Source organism: Aptenodytes patagonicus, chromosome 8, assembly GCF_965638725.1.
Source record: "Aptenodytes patagonicus chromosome 8, bAptPat1.pri.cur, whole genome shotgun sequence".
Taxonomy (NCBI): Eukaryota; Metazoa; Chordata; class Aves; order Sphenisciformes; family Spheniscidae; genus Aptenodytes; species Aptenodytes patagonicus.
This window is the reverse complement of record NC_134956.1, coordinates 12,117,148-12,141,916: the sequence shown is the minus strand read 5'-3', so window position 1 is coordinate 12,141,916 and position 24,769 is coordinate 12,117,148. Positions and strand designations below refer to the sequence as shown.

General features: G+C 44.5%; 1 protein-coding gene across 1 annotated transcript in view; it reads left to right on the top strand.

The window, feature by feature from the left end:
- ABTB1 (ankyrin repeat and BTB domain containing 1) overlaps nucleotides 1–24,769 on the top strand; it is a 28,361-nt gene that overhangs the window by 467 nt on the left and 3,125 nt on the right. The window contains exons 2-11 of the mRNA XM_076346382.1: nucleotides 1,634–1,696; nucleotides 2,797–2,852; nucleotides 3,861–4,005; nucleotides 5,905–6,064; nucleotides 7,002–7,047; nucleotides 8,064–8,180; nucleotides 13,209–13,324; nucleotides 19,360–19,458; nucleotides 20,065–20,232; nucleotides 23,275–23,475. Coding sequence (XP_076202497.1) covers nucleotides 1,634–1,696; nucleotides 2,797–2,852; nucleotides 3,861–4,005; nucleotides 5,905–6,064; nucleotides 7,002–7,047; nucleotides 8,064–8,180; nucleotides 13,209–13,324; nucleotides 19,360–19,458; nucleotides 20,065–20,232; nucleotides 23,275–23,475 — 1,171 coding nt within the window. The remainder of the gene's footprint in view (nucleotides 1–1,633; nucleotides 1,697–2,796; nucleotides 2,853–3,860; nucleotides 4,006–5,904; nucleotides 6,065–7,001; nucleotides 7,048–8,063; nucleotides 8,181–13,208; nucleotides 13,325–19,359; nucleotides 19,459–20,064; nucleotides 20,233–23,274; nucleotides 23,476–24,769) is intronic.

Sequence of the window (24,769 nt, the reverse complement as noted above, 5' to 3'; positions counted from 1 at the left end):
GAGAGTTTGTTCGTTTATAAATAAACGCGCCTGGCTTTTCCCCCAGTGTACTCTGAGAATTTGCTAGCGTTCTTAGGTTTGTACAAGGTTTGCCCGTCTTCTTACAGTTCAGGCATCTGAGTATCAGGCAGTTATCGCACATTTCACTGGTATGAATGCTGTCTGTGGCAAATGTCCTTGCAAAAGTCTCTTCTCCTCAGCTGCTCTTTCACTGCTGTTGAAAGCTGTATTTGCATTGGTAGGAAGCTAGATCTCTGGAAAGTAATTGTCCTGGAAATATTTAGACACCTTGTGCTGTAGGCTGTGGCAGCATCTCTGAAAAATACCGGGCTGCTAAATTTCAGGTCAAGTCTCCTTGCTCGTATTGAAGCAGTATGGCTTAGCTGCAGTGATTTTGGATCAGGAGTCAGATGGGCTTGTTGTCTGCAGGGTGAATGGATGTTATAACGCAAAGGCCCAGAGTTTACAACAGACTCTTCTGCTGCAATTCATGGTTTGAGTCTAAGAATGCTCCTCGTCTCTTGATCTTACTTGATTCTTCCAGTTCCCAACATGTGGATCTTCCCAGATAATCAGAAGGAGCCTCTGTTTCAAGGTGCTCGCTAACGAAGGATAAATAGGCAGACAGATGAGGTCTGGGGAACATTGTTATCGGTTGTGTATTCATTTTAGATCAATTCATTGCAGGCAGTAAACCTGCAATTTACTGTAGAAGGAGGGGCCCTGCAGGTGGCCTTGCAGAGGTTTAAGATGGCCAGCGTAGAAGTGATAGTGGAGAAATGATTGGTCTGGGAATGCTGTCAAAGCAGAGGGGACAAATTGACCACATGGGGCTGAGTAGAAGGGAGCTGAGTTGCTTGGGATTTCGAATGTGGTCAGAGGAACCTGAAGTTTGAGACAGGAAAGACGGAGGGAGTGAAAGGGGAGACTGATGTGGTGGATGAGAAAAAAAAACACTTGAGAATCTTTGTGAAGGCTGTGAGGGACTTTTACGTGTGGTTAGGAGAGACGGTTTTTGCAGTAGTTGGGGACAGGCTATAACAAGAGCCAGGCTGTGTAGGAGATTTGTGTCCAAGGCAAAGGCTGGCTTCTAGAGGTGCCAAAGAGGGAGCGTTGGCAGCATTTGATATAGCCTAAATGTGCAGGACAAGGAAGTGGCAGGAATTAAGAGCAGTCTGGAGTGACACTGATGTTGTTACTTGTGGCAAGAAAAGCCACAAGCAGGATGGGAGTCCAGCCTTGGCCTTGTAAACTTGGCCACTTGTTTGTAAGCATCCAGGCTGTGAGCTTTGCTGGAGAATGTGAAGATACTGCTGAAGTGCTCAAGCTTCTTTTGTGATTGCTGCCCTGTTAGGGGTCAGCAGGAGGTGGGTTTGATTCCCCTCTTTCCCCATGTGCACCACTTAAGATTGAAGGGAGCTGCTAAGCCATGCTGCAGAACGCTGTTCTTTGGGTTGAGGATTTGACTGATGCCCCTTCAGCCATAGCTGACAGCTCCCCGAGTCGAATGTAAGATCTTGTCATACCTTTGGAACTTACTGTATAAACTCAAAGTTACATCTTTTGAAAGAGGAGAATGTGACTGAATGAGTAGCTGAATAAAGTTATAACTTTGCTCTCCCTTTTCTTCCAGATACCTTCTTGAACAGCGAGATGTGGAAATTAATGTCCGTGATAAATGGGACAGTACACCTCTGTGAGTCCTGCAGCCTAGAGCGCTGGCTGGGCGGGAGGGGAGGGCTTTCAGAGCTCTTTTGCTCTCTCTGCATCAGCAGCTAGGAGCACTGTTACAAAACGCCTCAGGTTCTGCTTTTTGGGAGATTTCGTATGCCTGCGGGTGCTGTGCTAAATATGTCTTTGTCTCCCCATCTGACTGATGCTTGCTGTAGTAGTGCTCAGAAGAGTGGTTAATTTTGTGACCGAATTACCTGGATTAAGCAGTCTGTTCTTGGCCTGATTAGGCTTTTCCCCCCTCAAAGTCTATGGCATTCTAGCATGTCTTTTCAGGTGAAGGCTTTGCTTGGTGAAATGCAAAGTGACTGTGGGATCACAGTCTGTCTGGCAAGGCTGTAAACATGCAGTAGGTAGTGAGGAATCCCCATGCTGGTGCAGAGGAGAGTGGTGTGAGCTTTTTATCTCCCCACATACCAATTCCAAAGTGCATTTAGATATCTGCAATGTATTTAGAGTATGGAATAACTTCCCAAAGTAAAGGTTGACTAACATTTGCCTGCTGCAATGCACGTTACAGGATTCTCCTAGTTTGTAGAACAATTTGAGGTCCTTGTGAAAGAGAATCATGAAAGGCTTAGATTGTGAAAGAGAAAGTGAAACTCATCGTAAGTAAGACTTTGAGGGGTGGATTTGCTGTACATCTGGTGTGGGTGCTGTTCCCTCATCGTTATAGCGTGCAGCAGTCACACTGATAACAGAAGGAGTAAGGAGTTTTTTGGAGAATTCGGTGGAATTGCCGAGTGCCCATGAAATGAACTCCATTAAAATGAGGATGGATTCAGCAGCTGGTGGTACAACAGAAGATGCTGAACCCAGATTGGGACCCTGAGGCCTCCTTGCAGGACAGCAGTGCCTCGGAGTCCTGGGAACAGATCCTGCTTAGTCTATTGCTGGGGTCAGACTTCTGTGCTATTCGGTAGCAATTCCTCACTCCTATGAAGGATTCATCTTCTAAGCTTCTCAGGGATGGCTCAGTGCTGAGGTCTGCATGCTGTGGTGTGCCCAAACACTGAATTTTGCTTCCTACCGTATCTCTGATTTTCTTTCTCTTGTTATTGTCAGGTATTATGCTTGCCTCTGTGGACATGAGGAGCTTGTACGCTATCTTCTAGCCAATGGTGAGCAAAAGTGTCCTGGTTATGGGTGCAATAGCTTTCTCCATACTGCTCCGTAGGGATTGTATATCCTTCTAGCTGTCCCTCGTGGAAATTTCTTCCGTTACAACCAACCATCTGATCAGCGATCTCAGGCTGCAGTGGGAGCCCTGGACACACTTTCATGGTCCCTTTTGCAGGCCATTTGCTGCTTGAATTTGCTACAGGGAAGCTTTCTGTGATGGCTCAAAGCAGCATGACTTTCTGAAATCACAGCTGATGTTTTGCGAGGGTGCGTTGCTGTTGGGAGTATGCTGATGTAAGAATTGTGCTTCATCTGAAGAACTGTCTGTGTAAAACTTTCTTGTACTTTTCTGATAGCCTTGTTTTGTAAACAGAACTTAAAGGTGAAATGCAAGGGCTTTTACTAACCTCAAACAAAACAAGACAAACTCTCCAGGCAAAGTGCCTGCCCAGCACCCAAATTCCCTTAGGTAGTGGTGATGTTCTGTGTTCTGGCAGAGGAATCAGAGTGCAGAGTCAAATCTCAAAAGGTTTGTCTCATCCACTGCATTCAGAGCATCTTAATCAACCACTTGTGTAATTCTAAAATAGCAAAATGCAAGTGCCTTCCAAATTTCCAGCGGAGTCTAACTAAAGAGGCATCTCTTGCCTTGTGAAAGGCAGAAATGCTTTTTAGGAGGAGCTGTTAAAAGTCCAGTAAGCAATTGTACTCTTTGTACAGTGAGATTCTTCTTCCCAGAACACTGCTGGAGCCATGCTGAGAGACTTATTACCAGGGTCAGTTTAAATGAGTCATGACTTCTTCAGAAAGGGATTTTGTTATGGGAGAACAGCTTTAGGTTATACACATGTAAGGGGAGCTCAGTTTTTGTAAATATGCTCAGTAGCATAGGGGATCACAGTGAAACATGTCACCAGCCAAAAGTCGTACTCGTTTAGCGACCATCTGGGGACACTTGAGAAAGATGTAACTCTGCCTGCTGGCATGTACCTGTGATCATTTTGCAGGAGCGAAATGTGAGGCAAACACTTTCGATGGGGAACGTTGTTTGTATGGAGCTTTGAGTGATGCCATCCGACGTCTGCTGAAGGAGTACAAACAGATCACGGCAAAGTGCATGAAGAGAGACTACTATGATGTCTTCCTACAGCGGTAAGCAGATGAGGCAGCTCCAGGTGCAATGCATTCTGTCATCCTTAGCTGTTAACCTGGATATTCAAGCTCTCTGTTAAGGGCAGATTTGAAAGGCAACTGATCAGTACCCTATCTCGTTCCTGGGCATGTAGAGCTTCCTAAGGGATGTTCCTTTGTGCCCTAGGGGATGACTTCTAGGTATGTGTGCATTTAAAACATAGCCTCCAGTGACTTGGGTACAGACTCCAGAGTCAACAGAAAGCTGGTCTTTATAATGCAGAAGCATTAGACTGTCATCCTTGACTGTCAAACCAAAATCAGATCACTAAAACCACATCAGCGATTTAGGATAATATGTCAACTGAAATTAAGTTTCAGGCCTGAAGTGCTGTAGCCCACGAGCTGAGGTTTCCAGCAGTGATAATAGGTGTCTCATTTCTGAGATAGAGCCCCTTAAGAAGCCTCAAACTGACTTACAGGGACAGCGCTCGGTTCTTTCTTTTTGTTCATTAAAATGTAAGATGTTTCTGAAAGTTGCCTGTCACACCTTGTAGTCTTAGCCTAGAGCTTGAGAAGAAGCCTAACTTGTTCTAGGAGTAGAGGAATAGTGTCAATCTCTTCTTGCTGTTTTTCTACCCTGGTGGTTCTGATGTTATTACACAGACTTGTTGGTTTGTTTTTTTTTTTCCCATTGGACTGAGTTAAAACAAACAAACAAGGTTGCAGCATCTGTATCTTCAAAATTGGAGAGTATATAAGTCCTAGAAAGATCTGACCATCTTCCCATTACTACAGAGTCCTAATTTCTGAAGCTATGGGGAAAGAGGGGAGGAAGGAAACTCATTTATCTGAGTAAAATCAGATTCTGCCTTTCAGGGAAGTAGAATTTTGCAGGGTGATTTATCACTCTCCTAGTGAGTTTGTGGCTCAGATGGTGCAGGGTTGAGCGCACATGAAAACTAAAATGTGCTGTTTTCTGCTTCTCATTCCAAACAGATCTTGCACTAAAATTGAAACAAAGGGCAACAGTAGGGGGCTTCTGTTTTGTTTTGGGCAAGACACTAGTAGGAAGGATGTTCTAGTGCCAGGAGATTGAGATCAGCATTCAAGACCCTGCTCTGACATAATCTCATTGTGTGACCCCATACCTTTCTGTGCACCAGTCCTGCTCTCTAGAAGGAGTATAATGCCTGATGTCTGCCTGATTTGACCTCTTGGGCATGTTTGTGAGGATACATACGCAAGGGGTGATGGGCATTAGGAAACACTGGTGATGGTTGCAGTAAACCCTCGAAGTAGCGATCTCGGTTTTTTTCCTTTTAAAGAATGAGGGTATGGGCATGCAATCATAAACGGGGCTTCATTTCTGATGTGGTAATTGCTTGCATTTCATGCCTGTAACATCCTTCCTTCTTCTGAGGGTGGGTGACATCAAGTCCTCTCCAATTTGCTGCATGGTTAAAGCGTGCACACTGACAGTGCCCAGAGAGCAGGAAAGTTGCACCTTACTTTGTAGTGGGGTAATTCTTTTTGTAAGCGTGTGCTTCTGGAGGGCTTTTTATCATCTGACAATTTAAAAGCAGGATTAACCTTTAGAGATGCGTTTGGAGGCAACTAGTTCCTCTTTAAAATCTGTTCCCTGTGTTCAGGGGTTCACCTCAGTCAGGAAGGTTTCATTCTCCAGCCTTCCTCTTGCACTAATGAAACTTCTTTGAGTCATTGCAGGGAGTGAGAGATCCCAGTCTAGTATGTGAAGTACCAGCCCCCGTGCTGGCCTTCTAACTGGGCAGGGAGAGACTGCAATGTCCAGAGGTATTTGTTCATTTAGACCTAATTGTACCATGTCCCCCACTAGCTTTACTCCATTTTCTCCTTTCTCATTCTGCAATGAATTTCCCCTCTCTTTGTTCCTTACAGGTTGCTGGAGCAGGGTTACCAAAGCGACATTGTTTTCATTGTTCATGGCAAATCCTTCTGTGCTCACCGCTGCATTCTCAGTGCTCGCAGCGCCTACTTTGCGGAAATGTTTGAGACCAAATGGAAGGGGAAGAACATGATAGTGTTGAAGCATCCACTGGTGAGCGAGGCTGTGCTTCCAGCTCTTTCCTTTCTTTTCCTGTTTCATCTGGGTGAGAAAAGTGAGTCTTTTCTCAGGAAAGACAGTTTGAGGGTTAACTTCCACAGCGAATAGCTCCTGGAGCTCACAATGACCCTAGTCAAGGAGAGGGGCTCGTGGAGGCACTTTATGCAATAAAATAGCATCTTATTCGGATAACAAAAGGCTGTAGACTGCGTACTTCCCCTTTGTTCCCTCTGTCATGGGCTCAAACATACCTTAATTAATTGCAGTAGCAGGTAGCTGTTACCATCTGCCAGCTGCATCACGATTCCTCTGTGTGATGAGTTGAGTCTGTCTAATTCCTGGTGGACAGGTGGTCTGTGGTGGAGACATCACCTCCATAATTGGCACTAACTGAGTCCCTTTTGTTGCCTTTGCAGCAAGAACTAAATAGGCCATAAGTGCATTCCATCCATTAATCACCAATACTCTGGCATACGTTTCTATAGCTTGATTGTGGCTGTGCAAAACCTCTCGTGACAAACATACTTCCAGTTTCTCAGGACATTGCTTAATGTCTCTCCTTTCTCTTTGTACAAGAACATGGCTTTCCTCTCAAATTAAGAAGAGATGGAAATGTTTGTGACCAGTGAAAGACTGGATTTTACAGAGCCTGTATTACAACTGTGTCTTTGGAGCACCTCCATTAGTCAGGTCCTGTCCCCCTAGGCACATGGATTAGTATCAGTTGATACATTTAAAGAGCTGCATAAGCCAGGTGGAGTGGCAGCATTAGTTAGGCGAGGAGCAAGGAAATCAGGTGCAGTGTGTGAGTTGCTATTTAAGTGGGTTTTTTTTCGACTTGTTCAGGATCATGTTTGTGTTCAGGCAAGTTTCAAGCTTGTTACTAAGTTCCTGGCAATTCTAAAGGTAACTTTCTCATATCTTATTTTAGATTAATCCAGCAGCCTTTGGCTCTCTTCTGCAGTATCTATACACAGGTAAATGACTTACTGTCTAGTGTATGTATTCATGGCTGGTGGGCAGCTGTCTGTGCCTCTGCCATAGCACTGTTTTGGTGGCACAGGCTTGCAGACAGCCGTGTTTGGGTGCATGAGTTGCCAACACATCCTCTCTGCTGGCAGAAAGGGAGAATGTGAGCAATCCCCATCTCTTCCAAGTTGTTTGCACCTTTTGCCAGTTGTTGTCCTGCCAATAACTATACAGTCAATTAAAAAAAATCAGCTTGGGTTGATTGGTTGGATGGATGTGGAGAATGCATTTTTAACTTAAGGAAGGTAAATCTGTCATCTGGGATAACAATCCCCTAAGCTGGTGAAAAAACAGGTTCCCACATAGGATATTTTCAGTCTGGCAGACCTGAGAGTGTGTGCTGAATGATTTGACTACTTTCTAATACTTTTTTTCTGAACAGAAGTTGATCCTAAACCTTCTATGAAAGTGCCAAATGTATTGTAGGCATGCTAACTGCTGAACTATTTCTGGCCTGGAGGTGGTGCCAGAAAATAACTTTATCTTCAAGGCTCTCCTTCCCCAGTCCAGTGTTTTCAGAAATGTTCCTCGCCAGGTTTTCAGTGATGGTAAAAGATTCTGGGATGACAGCTCATGGGCCTAAAGTCTTTTCTTGCCCTAAGCCAGATAGCCAGTGGTGGCAGTCATGCACGCTGCTGTTGTGCTGCTCTTTTATTCTTTTCTGGGGGAATTAAACATCTTTTGTATAAGCCTGTTCGCTCTTTGGCCTCTTGAATGAAGCTGTTAGGGTAGACACTGGAAGGCGGGAATGTGAATCAGATGCCAGACTGAGATTCATCAAAGTGGTGGGCAGTGGGGTACCAAGTCTTAGCTTCTTGGACTGAGTTGTAACTGGATACTGAGAAGTGAGGCAGCGTGTCTAATTACTGAATTCCTATGCCATCAAGTCTTCAGTCCCTGATTTTTCCATTTTTACACCTAAGTGATATGGGTTAAAAGAGCTGGCTGCATTTCTTCTTGGCAGGTCGTCTTGATATCGACGTAGAATATGTAAATGATTGCAAGAGGTTAGCCAAGCAGTGTCGGCTGCAGGACCTCATAGACGATTTGGAGACCAAATGTAAAAAAGTCTATGAATTTGGTAAGCATTTTACTTGCTGTTGTCTCTGCTGTGCCTGTGTGTCCTTTCAGGGAGAAGGAGGAAAGTGTGGTGGTGGATTTTTCATGGTGCTCTTGGGGCTTCCAGAAAGTGATTCTGTTGTGGAATTCCCATGTTTGCATGATAGTTTTCAGTCATGGGCTCTCTGTAGGGCAGCTGTGGTGGTTTCTGACACATGCATATTTATCATTTATATTGAATGTTTTCATTATAGTAGAGCAGCCATGGCAGCAGGACTTTGCTGTGGTTGCCAGACATTCAGTGGAGCACTGTAGGGTATATTGGGAAGTGCCTTTCAGCAGAGACCTTGTTTAAATCCCTCGGGAGATATAATATGTACAATTAAAAGTCCTTTTCTGCATTTATCTGACCCTAACCAAAGTAAAACATTTGATAATCGGCTCAAAATGAATGCGGAGAGAGATATAACACTTTTTTAAGAGCAGAGAAGTATTTCTGAAAGCATGTGTGTATTTATAACACAGGTATGTGCCAAACCTTAAATGATGCAATCCTTTATTTAAGGGCTTTTTGTTATCCAAAGAGCTTGTGATCTAATCATGACATCAGCTTATTGCATGAAAACCAACAGTTGGAGTTTATCATTCATCTCCTTAGTTCAAGCTAAAGGACACGTGAGTAAGAATCAAAACAGCACAAGTAGGGCGAAGCGGTGTTAGTCATTAAGTAAAAAAAAATTATCTGGTAACAAAACCTTCAGGCTGAAAACATCTGATTCTCATTTCATGCTCTGAGTTAACTCCTTTACTTCAGTCAAGTTAATTTTGGTTTGAGAAGAGAATCTAGTCTGTAGTTTTCAAGTCAATAGCATCTTCTTCCTTGATCTGAGAGGTAAGGGTGTAGCTATTCCACCTTTCCCTTTTGAATTATGAGTTCTGATTATTCAGCCTCCTGAAGTTGCAGGGCTTAACAGATAGAGGCAATACTTCTGGCTCAAGAAATTCCTCATCTGCAAACCACATGGAAGATATTACCATATGTATGTCTCCACTTAGGCATGTGCAATTGTTTGGTGGTGGTGGGGTACTAGGTTACCACAGTAGAGCTGTTCCCATGTAGACCAGGGTGGAAGTCCTTATGTCATGGAAGCTGTTTGATAAGTCTTACCTCAGTCGTGTAAGCACAAATGTAAGCATGCATCTGAAGAGATGAGAAATGCATTTCTTGATTTCTTGCTACAAGTAGTGTAAGATATCAGTTTGTGTGTTAAATAAGTGATGGGAAAGGGGAGTGGTGGTGAGTACCATGACTAGAAAATAAAAACTACTCAGACAATCAGGTAACAGAATTATCTTGTGGCATCTTTTGATATCAGAGTAATCCAGTGAGATCATGGAGATCCCCCCCCACCCCGCCCCATTTTTTCCTTTTTTTTTTTCTTTTTCTTTTTTTCTCCCAGTGTCTAGCTGAGACCCTGGAGGTGACCATTCCACCTTAATACATCAAGTTAAAATCTCATATTAGATTGTGGGAGGAAAATAAGGTGGATAGTTTGCTAGCTGTCTGAAGCCATTGCATAGCATGTCATTGGCAACCTAAGGATCGTGAAGTCCAGTAGTTAAATTCATGAACTGCAAAAATGCTGAGTTCTTGGTGGGGTGCAAAAATGGAAAATGGTGAAGCAACATTTCAGGTTGGCTGGGAGTTTCAGATACAAGCTCCACTTGCAAACGTGATGATACAAACTTCCTGGATGGCACTGCACAAATTTAATTTCTGTGTTCTTTGGGAGGGAACAGTTGTTCTTCATTTCTAAGGTCTGACAGCAGAGATAATCAATGGGTGGTGTAAAGCACTGATGGAAAGTACTAGGCTTGATTTTATTTACGACAGGTTGGATTCAAGTGAATAGACATAACTGCTGATAGATCTGTTCAATGTTTGTTTCTCATATCAGATCTCATGTGGAAGCCAGGAAAACTTGATTCTCCAGAAAATAATACATATAAGAATTATAGAAGTTAAAAATTGGGAAGGATCTTAGATCATATCATGTCTGGCATTGTGTTCCCTCTAGTGCGTTAGGTATCTCTGCTTGTTCAAAGTGCTTTCTGTGGAATAGACAGCTGATTCAGGTCTGCAGAGCAGGGCCATGTCTTGCATCTGTATTATAAAGGTGAGATGTGCCTAATAAAACAACGTGAACTGAAGCCTGTGCAGCTCCAGTGGGTAATTGCAGTCTCTGCAATCTCATTATCTAGAGTTAAGCAGCATTTCAAAAGCACTTAGTATCTTGTCATGCACAGACAGTAGTTTAGGAAAACCCTGGAGAGGATGACCCAGTGCCTTCTGTTGCACCTGAGATAGACTTCAGTGTGAATGCTTGCATATCTTCCCCCACATGTATATTGTGGCTATAACAAGAAAAAACCGTTGCAGTGTTTGGAAAAGCTCAGACAGGGTTTGTCCAGATTAAGCCATAATCCTTCCTTTAGAAGTAGAGGTATTTGAAAATAAATGTTCTGCAGTTATTTCTACAAGTTTTAGGGCAAAGAGGTTGAGAGCAAGGTTTGTGATGCTTGCCTTCATAGCAGAGGCACTGGGTGTACAGAATCTGTGGTTATAGCTAGTCATGGCATTGGGAGGAGGATGTGTAAGGCAGGTATCTGAGTGTGGCATCATTTTGGAAAGGTTTGGGAGTTTGGTGGGGTTTTTTGTGGCTTTTATTTTTTGTGGTGCATTGGCTCAATTGAAACAAAAGACTACAAAGAAGTATTGAGCAGTGGAAACAAAGGTAGCTGATGAATTGGTAGGTGACGCTCAGTGCTATACAGCTGGGCTAGACTGGGAAGAAAGACAAAATCCTCCATTCTCAACCGTAGTTGGGTTATTCCCTCCAGCTCCTTGCATTGTTTACGTTGCTCTTTTCAGAAAACCCTTCATTCGTACTTCTTGCAAGGAGGTGATGGTCCCTGCTGCTTGCTTGCAGCCAACAGCTTATTCCTGTTCTGTCACTTCGATTTTTGTTGTTTCTGTTAGGAGAGAGTTGCTTGTGATACCAAATGCTGTGCTCTTGGATTTGAGAGATGCAGTGTCTGAAATGTTTCATGATAGATGTCCTTCTCAGACAAATCACTGTTCTTTCATGTCACTATGAAAGTGCACAGATGCTTTGTAGATCCCAAGAGAAGAACTCTCTCTTGACTACTGCTTAAAACTTGCTGGGTCCATTAGCGCTTACAGAGCCTGATTGATTTGGCAACTGTTATAACAGGCACTACACAAATATAAATGATTCTCTCTGCTGTAAAGAATTTCTAATTGCACAGTGAGAAATTTCCTTCTCTCACGCTGGTCTGTAAGTGGACAGGGCTCTTTGAGAAAATGCAGTCAGCCTTGTTTGTGTTGGTGCCAGGTCTCCTCTTGGCTTATTTACCCTGGAAGTCATCTGTCTGAAGTTTAGTGCTAATAGAGCAGCCTGTCTCCTTGCTGGTGTAGCTCCGAGTGTAGCAATGCTGGTACCTGACTGTCTTGTATTGATAAATTACCCTTCCCTTTCCAGTATCTTTCTGGGATATTCAGCCTATTTGAGGTACAGTGGTGGCGTATCTGAAGAGTGCAGCAGTAACATGGAGGAGGGGGTGGAGAACTTGTTTTGTGGCACATCATGGTCTTGTTTCGCCCACGGCCCAGTGGAGTCATCTGATGGAGCTCATGTAATGCTGTGCAAAATGTCAGGAAAAATGAGGTCTCAAGGTGGCGTGATTCACCTGCGAGGGGTTTTAATGTGGTGAATCATGCCTGCCAGAAATTCTTCTGAACACTTCAGCGTGGGGCTGCTTAACTCTTCCGTCCTTGAGAGTTAACTCTGCACCTCTCTGGCTCCCAGCAGCATCTCAAGCCTTCCTCACCACAACTTTGCATTTTCCAGTGGTGCTCTGTGTTTTTTCACATGCTTCCCTATATGCCAGTGACTCTTGAATGTCTTACGTGCTCCAGTCCTCACCCCAAAGCATGCTGAGCTGAAAACAAACCTGGGGTAGTGAACTGCGGGAGGGAGGTGGCCAGAAAGAGGAAAGGCTGTGATGGGAGTGGTATTGTAACACAATAGCTGGGGGTACTTCGGGTTGCCACTCGTTTGAAGTTAGGGGGGTTGGCTTCAAGGAGCTCCACAGCAACTTTGGTCATAGCAAGACCACAGAAGTATGATTGTGTATTTTGCTTCCCCTTTATCAAGCTGTTTAATTGTGTAGGCTGGTAGGGCAAGACAGGAAGATGCACTAGGTCTGAAAAAGGCAAATGAAATTGCCATCTTTGTATGGTTTATTTGATCTCTTTGGTGGTGGTAGCAATGCTTATTTAATGTTTGCAAACAACACAGGCACACTCAGGAGTCCAGGTGTTTTGTGGGTCTTTGTGCTTTGGGGATCTACAGGTAGAGAGTAGAGGACAGACTCGGGTGCACTGAACTTATTACCTAAACAAGAATAAATCCCTTTATTCCCTGGAGTGAAGTTAGGATGGCACAGCTGAAACAGGACCCATGAGAGCACGTGGTCGAGCAGAGGGGCATGGAAGCAGCTTTGTTTTAACTAAATACTCCCTGGCATAGGCTTCACTTTAGGTGACACTGTCAGTGGTAGGGGTGGTTGGCTGGGGAAGGCGTTGTGTGAGCGGCTCCTACAGGGATCAGGGGCAGGCTGATCAACGGTCCTCAACTATAATTGATGACAAGGATTGCAGAGAGCAAGTTGGGCTTGAAATATGCCTGTGTTTGCCACGGTTGATATTCCAGCACAAGGAATTAAGTGGAGGCTCAAGGAGAGACAACAATACATGCATCCCCTTCCAGCCCTGCTCACCAGCTGTACTGAGGGGTGCTGTATGCATGTTTACGTAGAGGAATCGCATGTGTTTTGCAGTAAAAGCTGCAGTAACAGCAATAATACTGATATTTTTCTGGAGTGTCTTTCTTTTCTCTAAATGGGAGAGAATGTTTGTAGAGGAATTTAGGCATCTCTGCTCTTTTTGTTTTTTTGCTTCTTCCAGTTTCTTCCAAGCCAGGGACCTGTGTGAAAGTGCTGACGATTGAGCCCACAGGTAACTGCCAGCTGCAGGAAGATCTGGCTCTCCTAGCAGACTGCGCCCTGCCGGCCGAACTGCGGGTAGGGAGCATTTATACTACTTCGGGTATCTGCAGGGCTGTGCTATGTGTTTACATGTGTTGTTGTATTTTCTCCATTTGAGTTTAGTGCTTGCTTGTTTGCTGGTGCTCCAAATGCTGAAAGCCTCTTATTGCTTGGAAAGGCTGTAAAATTGTTTAATGAGGCTGTCAGTGCTGGTCCTTTCCCTTGGATTTTTCCCCCAGCAGGGATCTCTGTAAACAAAACCCTTGCCATGCGGTTGGTGGGGATTTCCCCATTGACGACAATGGGACAAGAGTTGACCCAGCTCTTTTTCCTTCTCTCTGCTATCCTTCTGGAGCATCAGAAATGTTTTATCAGCAGACATTGGTACCCAAAGGAACTTACGGATGGAAGATGGCTTGCTGGGCTTGCTTGCTAGGAACTGACACCCTGCAGTGGAGAGGTGCTTTCAGACCCTGAAAATATTTCCAGCAGAAATGAGAGTCCCTCTGAAGCGAATTTAACCTGACTGGCAATAGATTTGCGTTTCATAACTACGTCTTGTTGGCCCTTAGAAATAGCCCACAGACCACAGGTTGATGATCACCATGTTAAAATACCATCATTATTATTAGTTAGGCTCATATATGTGGATCTTCGCTCCCAGTTGCAGGAGAACAGGATAAATATTAGTGGTCTTCATTCTCCCTGCATCTGTTGTTTTCTGTAATATCAGCAGATTCACTTTGCTCTTATGTCTGTCCTTTTCTTCCTCTCTCTCGTACCAACCACTGAATTTAATAACGTGAACTCATTTTAGGTGGCTCCTGTGCCCAGAGGTTGTATGACTGAGTGATGTAGCAAAGTTTATTGCCTTTTTTCTGTTTGTCCTCTGTCAAATAGACCAGCCTGGTGCGGAAAGCGTGTGCGTGTGCATGGATAAGGTTTCTTACCTGTAATAAGCCAGTGTGTTTTGTGCTGGCTTTTGGCAGACATATTTCTCTGAGTACTGAGCACTTTATAGAGGGAGTTTTTCTCCATCAAGTTTCCATCTACCAATGCAGAAATCTTTCCTACGTAACCTGCCTCCCCCAAATAACTGTGCATTTATTTGTGGCTTTCAATATGCTTTTCTGTATGTTTGCAGGCTTTAAAGGGAGGTGATACTATAAGTAAGCATCAGATTTACCTCCCCAAGATTTAAAAAAAGGATCGTGGGCCCCAAAATAGTGAGATTCACATAAATTTTAAGTCACTTCACAAATAAAAAGAATGCTTTCTGTTTGATTACTTTTTCTCAGACCTTGATGGCATGTTCCTGTTAGGCTAAGCTTTTTTTCTCAAGGGTTAGAAACACTTCCCTTTTTAATTCTTTCATGCAGAATAGGAGCTGGAAGGAAAATATGAAACTTGGAATAATATAATCATCTGACAGCATGTCGTGGTTTCAACCCAGCTGGCAACTAAGCACCACCCAGCCACTCACTCGCTCCCCCCACCCCCCGGTGGGATGGGGGAGAGAATCAGAAGGTTAAAAGCGAGAAAACTCGTGGGTTGAGATAAAGACAGTTTAATAGGTAAAGGAAAAGCCGTGCACGCAAGCAAAGCAAAACAAGGAATTCATCCACCACCTCCCATGGGCAGGCAGGTGTTCAGCCATCCCCAGGAAAGCAGGGCTCCATCACGCCTAACGGTGACTTGGGAAGACAAACGCCATCACTCTGAACATCCCCCCCTTCCTTCTTCTTCCCCCAGCTTTATATGCTGAGCATGACGTCCTCTGGTGTGGGATATCCCTTGGGTCAGTTGGGGTCAGCTGTCCCGGCTGTGCCCCTTCCCAGCTTCTTGTGCCCCCCCAGCCTGCTCGCTGGTGGGGTGGGGTGAGGAGCAGAAAAGGCCTTGACTCTGTGTCAGCACTGCTCAGCAGTAACGAAAACACCCCCATGTTACCAACACTGTTTTCAGCACAAATCCAAAACATAGCCCCATCCTAGCTGCTATGAAGAAAATTAACTCTATCCCAGCCAAAACCAGCACACTGCACTGTGAATGCCTCTGTGAGCTGTGTTTTTCTTGCTATATTCATAGATCAGGACGAAGGCAGTTACAGCAGCATTAGACTTGTTATGGCTGTAAAAGTGAAGAGGGCATAGGCACACGCCTGTTCACTAGAGAATTTGTATGCCATGCACAAATGTGAGTGCTTTGTTTAAGCCTGATAAATTCTAAAAGATTCCCATTTTTCTCTCTCTAGGTCTTTTTTTTTTTTTGTTAACTTACAAAGAATATATGAACAAAGCTCTTCATCCTATTGCCATTTATATCTCATCCTAATGTTTTCAAATTGTTAAATTCTGTGAATTAGGCATCTTTGTTCTGGGACAGAGGAATTGCACATCCTCATTCTTAGTGTTTGATGCCATACAAGGAATAGTATACAAACTATGTAACCTAACATGTCAGGGCACCATGTACAAACATCTGTGTTCTCGAGAGAAACGTACATTTTTTTCCAGGCTATGCAGAACAAAATAGGTATTCGGCTTCTGGATAAAAGCCAGCATTTCCAGAATTTGGCAAGAGACATTCGGAGCTGCTGCATGTCATGTAATGCCATATTACATGAAGTGGGGTTGTATACGACTTTCTATTTCACTATAAAAAAATAATGTGCATGTAATGTCTTTGATACTTCAGTGATACAGAAAACTATGCATCTCAATTTCATAGTTCAGTAATATGTTATATGACTTAAAAAATATTTTATATTCAATCATGGTTCATTATTAGTTTTTAGAGTGAGAACCATCTATTCTTTGAACTCTTAAACACGTTTATAATCTTGGTATCTTGTTTCTCATTCCTGTTTATACTTTAAAGCCCTTTCTCCTTCAGTGTTTGTTTTTAGAAGTGTGGTTGTTGTCTCTATATTGTTTTAAACTAGGAATGGCCAGAATTTTTCTGACTGTAACAAATAATTGGTTTGTTGCAATAAATTTAGCAGTGACAGATTTAAGTAAAAATACCATCAAAAGCCAGGCAACTGTCAAAAACCATGTGGCTTTCCACTGTCTGTCTGCCTAGCTTTTCATCTTCTGTCTGCCAGGTGACCTCTGAGTTAGAGACTCCAGGGCTTCCAGTGTATGAGACTGTAGGCACATCATTTCCTTGCAGCTGGTTTTTCATTACCTTTTAACTGAAATCTTATTTTCCAAACCAAGATGAAATCAGACTTAAAAGGATCAGAGTTTGCCATGAAATAAATACTGTTCTCTCCATCTCTATTGACATTTGGTGTGGCTGCAAAGAAATGTGACCATTTGTCACTTTTGGGGTAAAGCTAAATCTTGTAATGCGTAGAAAGAACAGTTGGAAACAAGTAGATGGGTTCCATCTTGTCTGCCTCCACACCTGTGTAGCGTGGTTGTCCATGGCAGTTATTCCTGTGCTTTGCTTTGCCCATTTGGCAGAGGCAGATTAACTGAACTATTTACAACATGCTGGATTTTTTTTTTTTAATCCACCTGCATCTGGTTATGGGCTGGTAATCTTCTCTTGGATCACTAACCCCTGTATTTTGTGTTGTAATTTATTTACAATTTTCTTGCTGAGATAACCTGGCCAAGGTACAAATTGCTGCCACTGATTTGTTTTGTATGGTTTTGCCTCCAGCAACATTTCTATTTAAGTGCCAATAGCAAATTCGTAGCAGCAAAGACGTGGTCCTCCACATGTGATGGCTGGAAGATCCTGAGAATGTTCAAGCAGTCTTATGCTATAGAAGTGTTGAGAATATTTCTGTATGGTGAAGGAGTTATTGTGAATGTGTTTGCACCTCGTAGGCTAGACCGTTTTGTGCTTCCTGGGCAACATACTTTGGCAGCTGTGCTTTGTCTGCACAGGGGTATGCTAAGGAGGTTGCCTGAATGGGGGGGTGGGAGGAATAAGCCAGTTTTCTGCAGGGAGACCCTGAAAGGGAGATGAAATTCTTCAAGCGTGACAAGGGAGGAGAGTAGAAGTAGTAGAGACTTAAAAGGGGAGTAAAAGGGAAAATTCTGCAAAGCCACTTCATGCTGAATAGGAGAGACAAAGACATGAACCTGCTTTTGTAGTAGGAATTGGAAATGACCTTGCAAACCTGAGCATCGGAGTGGGGACCAGGCAAGGCTAGAAGCAGGAAATTGAGCCTGGAGGAGTTTGTAATTCAGGAGACAAACAAAACTCCCATGTCCATTCCAGAGGGATGGATTCCTTTTAAAGATTTACCTTTGGACAATGAAAGGGGAACAAAGAAGGGACGCATGCAGGAGATGTGGAGTTTGTCTCAATTAAAATTCTTGTGCTACAAAGAGTAGCATCTTATCAAAGCCTGTTTCTAGGTTTGTTTTACCTGTAATGTGCCTGCAAAGTTGTAGCCTTGAAAGTCATGTCAGAATTTCTAGGAGAGGACATGGAAGCTGTGGGCATAGGGTGGGGAAACAGTGGGCAGTTGGATCATGACTACTAGCAGTTGTAATGGTAACTACTAGCCACAGAGAGTGTGGCTGCAGACCGCCGTTTGTTCATTGCCTTGAAACATGAGACACAGATAACAGCAAAATAGCAGCCTGGGGAATCTACAACTGGGACGATTTGATCTCATCTTTGATGCTGGAGGTGCTCATTGTGTTACAGCTATATAAAAAAATAGATCAGGTGGGAAGCGTTCCTTGAATTGCTGTATCTCGTCTGGGAGAGGAGTTCCCCGATGGGGAAGGACTCACAGGGGAGAGGTGCTATGGAGAGGCAGGATTACTGTGGCAGCCATGCGCACAGTTTGAATGTCACTGGGCATACTCTCCTGTGATTAGGAACCAGAAGCTGCCAAATGTTGCTGTGGACAGACAAAGAGCCTGGCAAATGGGTCCAGATTGCCATGTTCAGTGGTGGTGTGAGCTTTTGCCAGCTTGGTGCCTTGCCGCATCCTAGAACCTGTTTTGTGAGAGAAACCCCGTTGCATGCGAACTGAGCTTGGCTGAGCACCAACCCAGTGTATCGCAGGCCATGTCTTTGTTTAGTTTGGGAGGGAGGAGTCATCTGGCTCCTCAGTAAAGCTGAAAGTCAGTTGCTTTCAGTTAGGATGGAGGCAGGCGTGTTGGAAATGGTGCTTAGGTAGTCTGCGATTGGGAGAATGATCTTCGTGGTCAGCCCAGGGTTTTCCCAGGTGCAAACTTGGGATGTAGCTTTCCTGGATGAGAGACAGCAGTAATAAACTCCTCGGCCCAAGCAGCTCAGGGGCATGTGTTTGGAAAGCAAGAACCAGGGGAAAATTTTGTTTCTAGAGATTAATTGTCTTGATTACATCACTGTGAACATAAACTTTTTTCTACAATTGAATTACCCTGTATATAGGATAAGGTGAAAGTGAAAATATTTGGAAGTGTCACTTCAAAATAACATAAGGCTAACAGATTTTTTTTGTGTGTGTGTACTGTCTTTGTTGGCATGTGGGACTGGGAGGAGGTGTGTTGGTGTTAAAAATAATGCACTAGAGTATTAATATTGCAACAACACTATCTTTGGCTGCAAATCAAATGAGAAATTTAAAATGTGCTTTAGAAACATTGGATTATTCAAGTGAGGCAGTAATTGTAGCGAAACCATTTCAAACTGCTGTATACTTCTATGTAATCTATACGTAACTACATCTACCTCTACATCTACACAGTAAAGGGCTAGTCCTAAGCTCTAGTATGCTTATGATACCCACTACATGAAGTAAACTTCATCTCCGCTTGGTTATCTGTCTTGTTAGGTGGCACAGAAATGCTTTCCAGAGGTGTATGGAGGGTCAGGGAGTTTCCATGGATAAGGGAGGCAGCTGTAACTTGTACCAGGAATATCTCTATCAGGAGTGCAAGGACTTCAGTTCCTCACATTGAAATCTGTGTTCAGAGCATCTCTGGTGCTCTGCACTGTGGTGAGGGAACGAATGGATGGTTGCTTCTGGGAAGACCAAGAAGTCCAAAGTCGGGACCCTGAGTGTGTTTAGAGCATGAACGTGAAAGGTAGGGTTTTCTGGTTTTTCTTCCTAGGTTGGTTTTGGGGAGTTGCCGTTTGACAGCACTGACAACTTTAACAGTTGTCCCGACGTGTGTTTCCGGGTGGCAGATTACAACTTTCTGTGCCATAAGGTATGTGCTTGTGCTATACTTCATTCTCCTCCCTTTTTGCCATGAGCCTAGTCTACCTGTCTCCCCCACTCCTCCAGTGCTGGATATGCTCTGCAGAAGCAGCATTGCCTCATCAACTAGAAAACCAAAAGTCTTATTGCAGCTGGAAATTATATTTAAAGCATTTAACAAAACAGCAAACCCTGCCTTTCTCGCAGAGGTGAGGAGATAAATTTATGGATTCAGCTACAACATTCACAGCTGCAAAATCTCTTACTGCCAGCTTGCGAGTTCAGTGTCTGGAGAGGGGAATGTTTGATCTGCAAGTAAACAGCAGTAAGAATGGATTTTGAAATCCAACCTCAACTCAAACTCTGCCCTAATGCCATGCTACTTTTGAATCTCTTAAGCTTACAATTTGTTTTTTTGGTTCTGAGGGTAGGCATGGATAGAAATAAAGTATGGAAAAGTGTTGGAGATGCAGCTTCAAAATATAGGGAGAATTAGAGTTAGTTAGTCTGAACTTCCGAAATATCTTTTAAGCTGTTCCGACAGCTGGTTGGTAGTGCTGTTTGACTTGGTGCAATGAGAAAGATGTGAGTGTGTTGGTCTGTCTTCCCTCTCCAGGCATTTTTCTGTGGTCGCAGTGATTATTTCAAAGCCCTTCTTGAAGACCATTTCAGTGAGAGTGAGGAGCTGCAGACACAGCCCAGCATCCCTGTGGTGACTCTCCACAACATCTCAGAAGACATCTTCATCCGAGTCCTCTACTACATCTACAGTGACGATACAGAGGTGAGGCCAGCCATGGAGCCTTTCCTCCTGTGCTGGTTAATTCTGGAGGTGTTCACAGCAGTGTTTTCCTACAGCATCTGGAGGTGGGGTGTATGTGTGGTTACTTAAATCCCACTGCCCTACTCTGCTACCTCACTTCTGTCTCAGGAACCCACATACTGGGACTTGCTGTTAGCCAGGCAGGGATCTAGTTTATGTGCATGACATTCGGGAAGCAAATCCCTAGTCTTTCATCCCATAACAAAAATTTGGAAATTAGGTTGCACGTTGTATGTTGGCGTGATAAATGCAGGGTGTTGCAGATTTCCCTCTTGGGTTCTGTGGAAGGATAAGGTGAGCAGCTGCCAGTAGATGGCAGATTGAACACATTTGGAGATGTAGAAAGGTTGAGAGATTTGGCTTATTTACTCTTGGCATCATAGCCCACTTTTCCATTTGTAGCAAGTCATTATTTCCACTGTTATTTATTGCTGGGGTGGGCAAAGGTTCCACTGGGAGACCAACGCCTTGCTGTGCTCAGCAAGCAGTAACAAAATGGCCCTAACCCACCTAGTTTTTAGCCAAATGGAAGGTGCAGCAAATCTCAGCATTTAAGCAGCTTCCTGCTTTGTTTTTGTGGCAAATGCTTTCAGCAGGTCTAGCTAGAAGATGCCGGAACACATTCTGGCATTAGGGCAGTGATCAGAGACGCTGCTGCACCTGCCAGCGTCACTTCTCCCACGCAGTATTTGTGCTCTGGGTTAGGTGCCACATACGGAGAGTGCACGCAGCTGTGACCTTATTTCTGCTGATCCGTTCACCTCCGGGTAGCAGCAGGGAATGTGCGGTAGGGAGAAATGTATTTAGCAGGCAGCAAGGGCAGGATTGCCATTGGTATGCCGGAGAGCAGATGCTTCACTTGTCTGCACTCTTCCCTCAGCCACGCGCTGAAAGGGCAGGCAGAGAGGGAAAGAAGCATGGTGGGGTTGTGAAGACCCTCCTGACCTTGTGACTGCACTGCAGCGTGACCCTGTTTCCTTGCACCTCTCCAGTCTGCCTGCCTTCCTTGTGATGTCTTACAGGAAGGATGTTTCCCAAGCAGCCGTTCCTTTCCAAGGGGTGTCTCAGCTGCCCTGTCTGGACTTGGAGCAGGAGGACAGACCAACAGCAACGTGTAGGAGTTGAAAGGGTCTTGCTCATATGTTTTCTATGCAGAATGGCGCCATCACAGAAACTAGCTTGGATTTCAAACTGAGCAGCCAAGATATGAGCTTCTGCAGAGAGTTCATCTGTCGTGAAAAACTACCAGGAAAAATGATCAGGAAAACAGGAATATAGCTCAAGTTCCACACTTATATGTGGAGTGTTCTCCCTGCCGTGGGTTTCTCCAGCCAAGTGTCAGCACTCCCAGTTCCACATTCCTTTTTCCAAAGGATTTATATGCCTCTCTGCCGTGTAGTAGTGACAATGCTTGCAGTTGGAGGGAAGAGTGTGTGCAGAGGACAGAACAGGTTCCAGGCAGAAAGAGAAGTTGCTGATTGGAATACTTGTGTGGGCTCAAGGGGAGCTTTTAGAGGAACGTTTGCGAGGTTTGTCCTTGATCAAGCAGTTGGGAGCTGCTGCCATCAATAGTATTGACTCAAAACCCCTCCAACTTGTGAGGTTCCTGGAGCTTATGAAAGGACAAAGCAGCACTTGATTAATAACCCCAAGAGCTTAATACACCACTGTGGCACTACAGCACTCATGGCATGCCTCTAATACATCTTGCATCCTTCTGCACAGCTGTTGCAGGGTGTTACACAGCTGAGACATGTGCTGTGAGTAGTCTCTCCAAACAGCGGTGTGGACAGCTGTAGGAGAAGAAATAACCAGCCTTTCGCAGTTGTAAGAGTGAGCAACCACATGTGTAGATGTGGACAGCAGTGTTTTTGCTGCTAACCAGTTATCAGGGCAGTGGACCACGCTGCACCAGTTACCATTCCTCAATCTAGACCAGTGTGGCTTGGTCTCTAGATGCAAGTGATGTCGCCTCCTCCACAACCAGGGTATACTGCATCCTGCAGATTTGCTGTTAAAATGGATGTGGGTAACTGCTCTTTGCACTTCACATTAGCAGGAACAGAACTGTGCAAAGAGAGGCTCTAGTTCCAGGTTAGTGACACAGATGGCTGACTAAAATAGGATTTGCCCAGCCACGGGGAGGAGACTGAGTGAAGCTGGAGGTGGTGTCTCCAGCATTATCTACAGCGGTTTTTATCCTCAGATCACTAGTAAAGAGCAAAAATACCCAAGAGGGAAATGGGAGGGTGGGTCTCTAGCTCAAGAGACTGAAAATGTTAAAGACCATTCACAACGGTGTAAGCTTGAGCATCTGGTGCATGAATTTAGTTCAGTTTGAATGCCTGTTAAAGCTCCAGTAGTATTTGATGTGCAGAGCCTGTTCCTTACCTAGTTGGGCCTCACCTATAGTTTATTTGGGGTGCAATTGTCTGTCCTTGGGCGTATCCCTGTGCCAGGGAGGTTGTGCTGGCTGAGTTAGCAGAGCCAGTTTGAGGAAGGAACTCAAGAGAATTTTGCATGTTTCTCACAAAATGCAAGTCCAGCAGTACAAAATGGGAGGAAAGGTCCTAGTGGGGACAAGGTGTTCTATTCTGCCAGCCTGTTCTGTTTGTCTCTTTGAACGGCTTTCAGTACCTCTGGTAAAAGCTACCTCCTTCCACTGCCACATTGAACACTTCTTATCAGCCAGCTTTCAACTGCACTTCAGTCTTTCAGCATTGCTTTGTGCTTAGCTAGAGGCGTTAGCTGCAGCATGGCAAACTTCTTGCTTTGTGCTGAGCAAACTGCCACTGCAGCATTTTAAACTCCTCTGTGGTAACTGAGTGCAAGACCTAGCCCTGAAAGATTGAGCTCCTGTCTCTCCATAGTACTGTTAACACTTGTCTGGTAATGGACCAAACAACACTTTAGGGAATCTCTGCTAAGACACAAAAGAAGAAGGCAGTTTGCCAGAGAAAAGTGGGTAGGACTGGACAATAATTCCCCTCTTTCCATTGCCAGCTGTCCCCGGAAAACGCCTACGATGTGCTGTGTGTGGCAGACATGTACCTGCTGCCTGGGCTCAAGCGCCTTTGTGGCAGGACCTTGGCTCAGATCCTTGATGAGGACAACATTGTCAGCATCTGGAGGATTGCAAAGCTGTTCCAGCTGACCCGGCTGGAGGACCAGTGCACTGAGTACATGGCAAAGATCATCGAGAAGGTAGCAGAAGCACTCCCCGCTGCACTTACCACATGTGCCCATAAATCCAACTGCACAGTGAGCCATAGATACAACAGAGTTAATGGTTGCATTTTGGTCTGTAGTAAATGGTTGCCCTCTCTGGTTTAACGTGCTTTCTGAAAATGAGCAGCGGTTAAGTAGCAAAGCACATGGTGAGTTAGGACAGGGGGTGAAGAGTGTGACAGTACCTGATGTCGCTGCAAGCACCAGATGCTGGTGGTTGTCTAGCACATCCCTGTGGACTGTGGGGTGAAAAACCTGCCCAAAAAGTTCTGCAAGTGCCATGGGCAGGTGACTTTCACTGAGCTTTCAGCCACCATGCCCAGAGCAACAACGGTGTTGCCTGAATACACCAGCTGCAGCCTGGAGAACCCAGTGGGGTGTGCAGGAAATGTTTTTCGGCATTTGCTGGAGGGAGTTCTTCCTGGCATAATGCTACAGAAAGGAGTAATCAATGTGATCTCTACTGTCCTCCAGGATGACAAATCTAACAGTAGGGGTTTCCACAGGGGAAATTTGGCCATGAACAGCTAGAAGTAATGAATCTAACACTGAAGTTTTCTTTATGGGACTCCATTTAAGTGTAATCCTGAGTGATAATAGCTTGAAGTTTCAGGACTCATGGAGAAAGTTGCCATACGGAAGGATAAACTAGAATCTATGGGGCGTTCTTATTCTGAGACAGATCTTTATGAATGGCTTGTACAGTTCACATGGGAATGTAACATTTTCACCTGCAGCTTGAAAGGTGTGAAATTTTTTGGTGTGTGAAAAAAGCAAAGGAAATTATTCTGGGGCTGTTATTTTGTTCAGTGTATAGCTTGGGGATGATAGGCACATCAGCATGCACCCAGATTCTGGCTTCTGAAAAAGGGATATTGTTTGAAAGCTGAATGAATATCCTAAGTAGTAATCGGGCAAGGTAGGGCTTTACTTGTGTGTTCCCCTTGCATTCCCCTTCTCTAGCCTCAGTGGGAGTCCTCAGACCCAGCATTGGCAATGTGCCTTCCTAAGGGTGTTGGCACAAATGGAGCCACCCCAGCTGTTCAAACATCAGCAGCTGCCAGCATCTTGTAGAGATGCACTGATGATGGCAACAGGGAGAGATTTTGGCAGCGTGTGTAGCATAGAGCAGGGCTCAGCAACCTGCCGTGCCCAGGCACAGTTTGGTAGCATAGACAGACGGAAGCTGCCTCTCACCCTTCAGCACACCACATGTTCCTGGGGAACTTGATGCAAAATCATTCATGGGTGACCTGATTCTGTCAGGTTG